Genomic DNA, 9,994 nt, shown 5'->3' with positions numbered 1-9,994 from the left:
CCATGGCACTCTACCAGGGGAACATGGTGAGACTCTGTCTCAAAAAAAAAAAAAAAGAAAAGAAAAGAAAAAAACAAAAAAGAAGAGAATGTACTTTCACTTTCTTGTATGTTTCTACGATATTTGGATTTTGAATAACTATATTACTTCTATAATTTAAAAAAAGCAGAAAGTTTAAAAAATGTAATTAACCATAACAACGCTTTCTTAGGCAAGAATTTAGTGTGATGTCATAGGAAACACTAATTCACAAAACTCAAAACTCTTAGAATATACAAACTAGTTGCCTTTTGTTTTTCTTATCCCTATGTTTAAGATACACCTATGAGAAGCTTTTATCCATAGTGTAATATATACTGTTCACTCTGAGACAGGCATCTGAAATAAAGGCATCAACTAGTGTATAAGTATTGTTTTTTTTTTGAGACAGAGCCTCAAGTTGTCCCCCTGGGTAGAGTGCTGTAGCATCACAGCTCACAGTAACCTGCAACTCCTGGGCAAGTGAATCTCCTGCCTCCGCCTCCCAAGTAGCTGGGATTACAGGCGCCCGCCACAACGCCTGGCTATTTTTTGGTTGCAGCCATCATTGTTGTTTGGCGGGCCGGGCTGGATTTGAACCAGCCAGCACAAGTGTATGTGGCTGGCGCCTTAGCCGCTTGAGCTTCAGGCACTGAGCCAAGACCAACGCTATTTAATAATGTTACTGGTGTTGTTCTGCACTGTAGCAGGTAGCTGGAATCCTAACTCACGCCTTTCACTTCCCGGGAACGTGGGAGTCCAGCAGTCTGTCTGCTCTGGCTTTGGGGACTCTCAGGTGATGCGACTCACTCCACCTCATCTGACATCTCCGGGGCGTTTGGAAAGACGGCTTCCCCATTAGGGCCCGATCTGCCTGCAGCCCTACCTTCCTCCGGCCGCTCGCTCTCGAGCAGCGCCATCACCTCGGTGCCCTCCTCGCCCGAGCGGACCTCATCCACATCCACCACGGTGGCGGCGGGCGCTCGGGGCTCTCCTGGGCTCCCCGCCCGTCCCGAGCCGGTCCGCTCCGGCCTGGCATCCCGGCGCCCGCGGCCCCCGCCGCCCCTCTCGGCTTTTGCCCTCTTGTTCTCCTTGCGGGGAGACCCGCCGCCTCGCCCGTGGGTCTCTCGGGAAGAGCTTCGCGCCCTCCTCTCCATGCTCCGAGCTGCCGGAACGGATGCGGCTGGGGCCCGGGAGCTCGGCGCCCGCAGAGTCGCCCGCAGGTCCGGTGGGAAGCGCTGGCGGGACTATAAAGAGCGTCGGGTGGGGGCGGGGCGGGGCGGGGCGCGGGAGACCGGCCCCACCCCCACCCTCCACCCCTCACTCTGCTCGGCGGGAACCCGACGGCCGCCTCTGCCCGCGCTGCCCGCCCCGCCGCCCACCCCGGAGAACTGGTGCGACGCTAACCGGTGCGACTAAGGGTCGAGCTGTAAAGATTCAGTTGCCTGAAATGCCACAGAAGCCCGTAAATCACAGAAGGGGTGATGGCACTTTGCTTTATGATTTGTAAAAGTAGTATGGAATAAGTTATGAGTTTTTAAGTGTAATTAGGGTGACTTTAAGGTAAGACGAGGAATTTCTCTTCACCCCCACCCGTTTCCCCTTTGGAGTCCTTTCAAGGGCGCCTTTCCCCTTTTCTACTTATTTTTTACTTTATATCCTGGCCCTACGTTTTGTGCTAATGCTTTCACTACTGCTGGCGGTATTTATTAATACATTTTTCAAGGAGAGAAAGAAAACTGTCTGAGATTACTTTCTTCTCTGATATTATTTATGTTTCTTTATTTTTAAAGAAACGTTTTTATTTTTGATGATACGGTGCTTATTGAAGGGACGGGATCTGGTGTAATTTCTGTTTTTAGGAAAGGGACTTTCGTCCCTGCCTAGGCCCTACTCTCTTGCTTCCTTGATGAAGGCTGAAGTTTTTGTTCTTTCAAGATTCACCGGCCAGGCCGGATCTAGCAGCAAACTAGGGAGCTGCCCCATCCTCTTCTGAGGGACTTGAAATAATAATTTATCACTGAATGGGAGGTTGGTCTAAATAACCCATCACACAAGATTTATGATCTACACAAAATAGTTCAGGTCACATGATGGTATTAAGTTTCACTTATTTTTTATTTTTTAATATTTATTGAGTTCACACAGTAATAGCTTTTCTTTCTTTTCCTCTCTCAAAAATCTTATTAAGGAGTGAAGACCTGAAGTAACTCAAATGGGTTTGAAAAAACTATTCCAGTACTTTCTTTCATGTGTTGCAAATTAGGTCATTGAGAATAAAGTAATTAAAAAGTTAGTAGTAAAGTAATTTAAATATTTTTTTAACTCTGTAAACCTGATTATTACATGGGATGTATAAGGGAGGACAAATGTTTCTTCCCAAGTGACTGCCTCAATTAATAGGTCCTTCCTAAAATGCTACATTGAGAAAAATTCTGAAGCTGCATTTGGTCCATAAAGGGAAAAGTATCATGATTATTTAGTATTCCCTCCAGTTAATATTTGCTCTTTAGTTTCTTTATCATCCTATAGAGATTTCCCTCTTAGGAAAAGCATGAAATTGTTCATAGCATTTATGTATTTTTTCCTGCACCTTTGCTAAGTTAACTTGATCTATGCTTCTAGCTGTAGACTCTTATACCAAGGTTGCACCTCAGTTGTAACTCTTAAGAATGAGTCAGGATCGCTGGCCAGATGCTGTTCTCCAAACTGTAGTCTGTCTCCCAGTAAGGTAGAGAAATTTCTTGTAGGAGAAAAACTAATGAGAAAAGTCCCTCTTGGGTGCTGAAGCTCATGCTGGGAGCTTATTCTCCTTTGCTTCTTGACCATTGACAAGTTACACATTCTTCATTTTCTGTCTTCATATATAACAACCATATGAGCACCTGCTTATAATACAAGTCTGTTGGGATTGTGTAAGGCTGATGGTATCTGAGAAGCTATATCACATTCCATGGTAAAAAGGTCAACATGGCATGTCTGGAAGGTGGAGGAGTTGGGGAGGGGAATGCTGAGTTAGCATATGAGTCTAGCTGGTTAGCCTCATCTTATAATGCTGCTGCTGTTTTCCTTCACATTCCTTTTTAATTGAAAGTGTTGCTCATCCCTTTGCTGAAAATGTTATATGCACACATTTTAAAATTCTTAATGTTTTACTCCTTGTTTGGATTTGTTAAGAGACTGACTGGTAACTGGGTTACTCAGAGATGGGGAAGATCAATTAAAGTTAACTTTTAAGTTTATGTTTCCAAGGTGAAAGGTCATGAAAGAGTGCAAGGCTTTTATTATTTATTTTTTTTGGGGTGGGGGGGAGACAGAGTCTCTCTATGTTGCTCTTAGTAGGGTGCCGTGGCATCACAGCTCACAGCAACCTCATACTCTTGGGCTTATGCGCTTCTCTCATCTCAGCCTCCCAAGTAGGACCACAGGCACCTGACAATGTCTGGCTATCTTTTTGTTGCAGTTATCATTATTGTTTAGCTGGCCTGGGCCAGGTTTGAACCCGCCAGCCTCGGTGTATGTGGCTGGTGCCCTACCTACTGAGCTACGGGCACCGCCATAAGGCTTTTTCTCAAAATACTTATTCCTATATTGTGTTTATGGAACTTGTAACAGGGAGCGAAAGATATGTAAACAGACAGGTGTGATAAGTGTTGTGCATCAGGATTTCTGAACCTCAGCACTATTGACATTTTGGACCCAATGTGTTGTGGGGGTTGGGTGGGGGGAGCAGCCTGTGCACTGTAGAACCTTTATCAGAATCCCTGGCTTGTACTCACTAGAAGCCTGTAGCACTCCGCCCCTAGATGTGATAACTGAAGATGTCTTCAGATACTGCCAAATGTCTGTCCCATAGCATCAAAATCACTCCACTTTGAGAACCACTGATCTGTATTGTATACTGTGAGGAGACAAAAGGGAATAATTTTACCTTTGTAGAGTCAGAGGAGACCCAGTTTGGGCAATATTAAGAGATAAATGGGTGATTCTCTCAGGTGAACTTTGAGAGCTGGGCCTTCCAGCCAGAGAGAGCAATACAAATTGGCAAAAGAGGAGACTAGGGAGGTAACGAGCTCAAAGAAATAGGAAGCCTTTTATATAAGAGAGTGGGATTTTAGCTTAATGGCAAGAGGAGCCATTGAAGCACTGTAAGCAAGGAATTATATAGTCAGATTTGCAACCGAGAAAAGTCACTCAGTGAACAAGGTGGAACAGGAAGAGGATGGAGAGAGATCAGGAAGAGATTCTTGCAACAGTCTCAGGTTAAAGGGAGAATATTAGTTAGGTTGAGAGGAAAAAGTGATGAATTTCGGACTCTGGTCAGAGTGACTAGTGAATGCAGCTGACGTCCAACTGAGGGAATACAAGACAGAAAACAGATTTTGTTTAAAGATAAGTGGTCCCAGTACCAGTTTCAGAGGTATCAAGCTAGAAGCATCTACAGGATATGTGTCTGGAAATGTACAGTAGACAATATTTAGGTTTGAAGCTCAGGAAAAATGTTTCTGTGGCCCAAATCTCGAATTTTTCACTAGCTGCCCACTGTGTCTGTATCATACTCTACTGTGTCTACAAGAGAGAAAACCACTGAAAGCACAAATAGCACATGGAAAAGTGATCCTGGGCAGCTTGGACTCCAATACTTTAATCTCTATGTTCTCATTACTAAAGATACATTTCTTATTTCTGGTGGCTTGTGTGATCCTGAATATTCTCCTTTGTCCCTTAACAGTATCAATGGGCTTGGAGTGGAAAAACATGGAGAGAGAGGCCAGGGCAGGCATACAGATCCTAGATCAGTATTCCAATCTTTTCCCATTAAGGCAAACATAGAAAATGATACTATTTGAATGGCATACCTGGCCAAACTTAAGGGGATTTGAAAACATCTACATAGGGTTTAGTGAGAACATTTTATTTTTGATATGTAATTATGGTCTTAAGAAGTATTCGGGATTCAATATTAGTAAACTCAATTTTGTACACAAATAAAATGCTTTTGAAATTTAAAATAGAATCTTGAGTTTATTTCACAAGTATAAATTGTGTTTGCAATTTATATGAAATTCCTAGTCAAAACTTTTTAATGACTACTCGGGAGGCTGAGGAAAGAGAATTGCCTAAGCCCACGAGCTGGAAGTTGCTGTGAGCTGTGACGCTATGGGGCTCTACCCAGGGTAATAAAGTGCGACTCTGTCTCTACCAAAAAAAAAAGGAAAACTTCTTAATGGTAAGTGCTTTCAATTTTTGTTACTATCAATGAGAAAAGTGTTTACACAATTTAAAAAGTTTTTTTTTTTTTTTGAGACAGAGCCTCAAGCTATCCCCCTGGGTAGAGTGCCATCACAGCTCACTTCAACCTCCAACTCCTGGGCTCAAGCGAGTCTCCTGCCTCAGCCTCCCAAGTAGCTGGGACTACAGGCGCCCGCCACAACGCCTGGCCAATTTTTGGTTGCAGCCATCGTTGCTTGGCGGGCCCGGGCTGGAGAACCCGCCACCTTAGGTGTATGTGGCTGGCGCCTTAGCCGCTTGAGCCACAGGCGCGGAGCCTTAAAAAAGTTTTTAAAACCAATTTTACAATCGCTGAAAAATTTGTAACAGTTGAACTTAAAGAATCTAATATCTTTTCCTTCATCAACAAATGTAATTTTGATATTTCTTGTGAAAATGAGAATGGGTTTCAAATCCAATAACCTTTGTCGCAACAAAATAATAACAAAATGCTACAGGGCCTAGCACGTAGGTTAATAAAAGCGGCATCAGAGCAGCTGCAGCAGACAATGCAGGAAGTGTGGGATCACGTGCCCCCACGCGTAAAGCCCACACCCTACGGAAAGCGTCGCCCTGCCCCACCCCCACCCCGCGCGCGCCGCGTGCGCGGTAGGACAGCAAATGTCCCTGGAGGATCCAGCTGAAGCGGAAGTAGAGTCTTGACAGTTTCCAGTGTGTGGGCTGGCGTATCATGCCACCTGGAGGCAGGTGGACTAGCCCCCTGATTCCACTTGGTTGGCTTCTGAAGAGTCTGGGTGGGAGCAACTTTGGGCTGGAGGCTCTCACCCAACCCCCAAGCTGCCCCTATGGGCTGAGAGAGTCCGTATTAGACTGCGCACCTGAAATCCACTCGGCAGGAGACTTGGGAAGCTGCGCGAAAGCACGCGTCAGGATTACCTGCAGTGCCTGTTGAAGCACAGATTGCTGGACCCCATCCCCACAACCCCGCTTTCCGGTGATGCTGTTGGTCCAGAAGCACACTTCTGAAAATTAATGTGACTCAGGTTAAACAAAAGTGTGTTCTAAATACTCCATTTAAAGTAGCCCCAATGTTACTATCTTATCCTGGTTTATTTTACTTGGGGGCACTTACTGCTTGACATTATGTTATTTATCTGCTTATTGCTTGTCCTTGGTAAGGCCAAGGAAAACAGGAACTTTGTTTTGCTCACTGTTGTAGTCCCATCTTCTAAGATAGTGCCTGGCACATAGTAGGAGTTAAAAGATATTTTGCTCCTTGACTGAACATGCCTTTTGGAAGGCATCAGCCCATACTGAAACCAGGAGAGTGAAAAAGGTCACTCAGGAAGAGGAAGGAAGAGTAAGAAGAGGCAAGGATAGACCTTCTACTAAATGTGCACCAACATTTAACAGAGTAACAAAAGCAGGCAATACAGCAGACAGCTCTCAGGAGCCAGGCTCAGTGCCGCAGCAGCAGCATAGAAACCAACAGTAAACAGCAGAGATTGAAAGTCCATGAAGCTTGTCAATTAGATTTGTTGGTGGTGATTTTGGTAAAAGTAAATTAAGAAAGATGCTGTGAGAAGCAAGCTGATTGCTTTGGACTGAGTAGTATATGGTGGATGGAAAAAGTAGAAAAAAATTAAATATAGACTGTTGATTCCAGGATTTGCTGTGAAGGAAAGGCCAGATAGATGGTGATGTAAGTCAAGAGAAAGTGTTTCTCTCTTGCTCTGTCTATGTCTGTATTGTGTGTGTGTGTGAGAGAGAGAGAGGATCAGAGCATAATTTTATGTTATATAGGAAAGGAATTTGTAAAGAGATGAATGTACAGGATTGTGTAATAATAACCAAAGGGCAAAGTCACGGTCCTAGGAGTTGAGGGGAAAGAATCAAGAGTAGCATGGAGGACTCCCTCACTGAGACCACAGGGAGAGATGGGCAGGGGGCCAGTTTAGAGGTCTGGGCTGGAAGATGATGGGGTTCTAATGTCTGACAGGCTTCATTTCCCTGGGGCTTGGAACAGGAGTTGGTAGAGAGTATAAGAGCAATGGCAAAGGCTCAGAGTTATTGCTGGGGGAAATGGATCACCACCCCAAATTAGGCATAATGTTCAAAAACTTTGGGAGGCAGGAATGTTGTATTGGTTCTACCACATACTTCTAACTCACCACTCCCCAGCTTTCTTCAAAAGATTCTCTCATCTTTTTCATAAGGTTCCAGAAGTTTAAAAAACACACACACCCTACCTCATTACTGGCTGTTTTCTAAGGTGGGAATGCTGGTGGGAGCAGCTGCAGTTAAAACACACTCCCAGATTCAAGCAAGGAATGGAGGAGGCTACATGGAAGTAGTTAATTACCAGAAGAAAAGGAGCCTCCTGTCATCATAATAGGCAGCAAGGTGGAAAACACATTGGTCTGGCTCACAGAGCTTGCTGGTTGTGGTTAATTGTAGGATCCCAAGGAAGGAACTCAACAAATAACCCACTAAGTTTTCATTTACATTACAAAAACGAACTAAGAACAACAAAACTCCCACCGCTCTAGGTCTGGGGAAGAGAGACCTCTTATGAGTGAGATATTGATTAACAGATTTCACTCTTAAGTAGTTTCTTGGTCTCGGTGATTCGAAGAATGAATCTGCAGACCACAATCAGTGTGAAGACAGGATTTATTTACAGAAAAGAATACAGAAACGCCAGAGCTCCTGGCAGAGAAAACCCAGGTCAGGAGAGAAAAGTTCTCTCTCTATCTGTCTCTAGGCTCTTTGTCTAGGGATATATATAGTCTCACGGGGCCCTCCGTAGTTACATTTAGAGAGTCTGGGACATCGTGTCTCAGTCGCAAATGAATGGCTTCAATCCCTTTCATTCCCAGGCCTAGGAAATGGGGCCCCTCCGCCCACCCTCCAGCCTGCTGGTTCTGCCGCTCGCTGCTACCACACCAACATCACCAAGGCGGAGGCAGCTGGTCCACACTTCCCTGCTCCAAGCTGGCTGGGATGCCACTTGTCCTGTATCAATATGACTTAATTCCCTATGCCCAATAATAAATCAGATCCCAGGCCAAGAGACTTTTGATCACAGCTAAAAGTCTTGGAAGAGAGATGCTCCAGAAATGCTGTACCTAATATTGCATGCAACCTTTCATCTCAGTCTTTCCCCAAAAGCCTTAAAGGTAACTACTCTGGAGAAAAGGAAATTCCTAAACTTTTCGGTGACTATCACTTGCTAATTCCAAATGAACACTAATTTCTGGGACCCAAAATGTCACTGCTTGCCATTAACATTTTGAGCTTATAGCAGTTAGGTGATAAACAAATTGGGGCAGGGTAGAGGGCCTGTGAGTTCATCCTATAATAATGGACTCTAGTTGTCAAATGACAGCTGGAATAGGTAATCTTAGCAACTGACAGAATTCCTAATTTGGCATACTGCTCAATAGGAAAGGCTATTTTGGTAGGAAACAGCAAGTAGGATGCCAAAACAGTACTGCCTTCCAAAGCAGTATCACATCCCTGGTGAATTATAGAGATTAGTGATGGTTGCCACTAATTCCCAGGTTCACCCACCACAAAAGACCTACTGGGTGTTGGTTACTTTAAAACCAATCAAGTAATGACTCCAATAGTAGCTTCTCTTCCCATTGGGGTGTTCTTAATAAAGCAACTTCAAAGAGTTCTGACACTTTGCAGTTATTGATATGAGTTTAGGTCCAGAATATCTTTTAAAAAATCTTTTTCTTTCTCATATTATGTAACCAATATTTTTTATTCAATCATAATTTTTATGTCTTATTGCCTATCGCTCTTTCTTAATCCCTTCTTCATATCTATATATGTCTCTTCCCTTTAAAATGGGGATCAAACTTGATATAGTAGCTCACACCTATAATCTCAGCTACTTGAGAGGTTTGAGCCCAGAAGTTTGAGACCAGTCTGGAAAATGTAGCAAGACCTAATCTCTTAATAATAAATAAGTAAATGGCTCGGCACCTGTGGCTCAAGTGGCTAAGGTGCCAGCCACACACACCTGAGCTGGCGGGTTAGAATCCAGCTCAGGCCTGCCAAACAACGACAACTACCAAAAAATAGCTGGGTGCCTGTAGTCCCAGCTACTTGGGGGGCTGAGGCAAGAGAATTGCTTAAGCCTAAGAGTTTGGGGCTGCTGTGAGCTGTGACGCCACAGCATTCTACCAAGGCTGACATAGTGAGACTCTGTCTCAAAAATAAAAAAAAGAAAGAAAAGAAAGCGAAGTTCCCTTATTTCATTTAAGCATCCAATTCATGGCAAAGCTCTGTACATTATCTGTCTTTGAGTTATGATTCAGTAAATATGCCCCAGGAATACATAGTATCATTTCTATAATTTTGTAATAGAAAATGAATCTAATTTGGCTGATTAGGATAACAATGAGGCCTAATTTTGCCAATTAGGTTAAATGGTATAAATTATCCATAAAATGAATTGGCTAATCAGCAGTTGCAAGGTTTTGAGGGAAAAAATGTTTAAAGTACTAAAGGTTGAAGCTGTAGTTGTGTGTGTGTGTGTGTGTGTGAGAGAGAGAGCGAGAGAGAGTCAGAAATTGAAACTAATAATGTTTCCATTTCTCTAACCTGTCAGCACAGTGGCTTATGTTTGTAATCCTAGCACTTGGGAGGCTAAAATGGGAGGATTGCTTGAGATCAAGAGTTCAAGACCTGGCTCGGCGCCTATAGCTCAACCGGCTAAGGCGCCAGCCAC

The 9,994-nt window shown here is 43.9% G+C and overlaps 1 protein-coding gene across 2 annotated transcripts in view; it reads right to left on the bottom strand.

The window, feature by feature from the left end:
* NPHS2 (NPHS2, podocin) overlaps positions 1–1,175 on the bottom strand; it is a 23,044-nt gene extending 21,869 nt beyond the window's left edge. For both annotated transcript variants that reach the window (XM_003785674.1, XM_003785675.1), the window contains exon 1: positions 905–1,175. In XM_003785674.1, coding sequence (XP_003785722.1) covers positions 905–1,175 — 271 coding nt within the window. The remainder of the gene's footprint in view (positions 1–904) is intronic.
* Positions 1,176–9,994: the final 8,819 nt, after the last annotated feature.

Source organism: Otolemur garnettii, unplaced genomic scaffold (assembly GCF_000181295.1).
Source record: "Otolemur garnettii isolate 467f Iridium unplaced genomic scaffold, OtoGar3 scaffold00016, whole genome shotgun sequence".
NCBI lineage: Eukaryota > Metazoa > Chordata > Mammalia > Primates > Galagidae > Otolemur > Otolemur garnettii.
The sequence above is the reverse complement of the archived record's forward strand: the minus strand, read 5'-3'. Positions and strand labels throughout refer to the sequence as shown.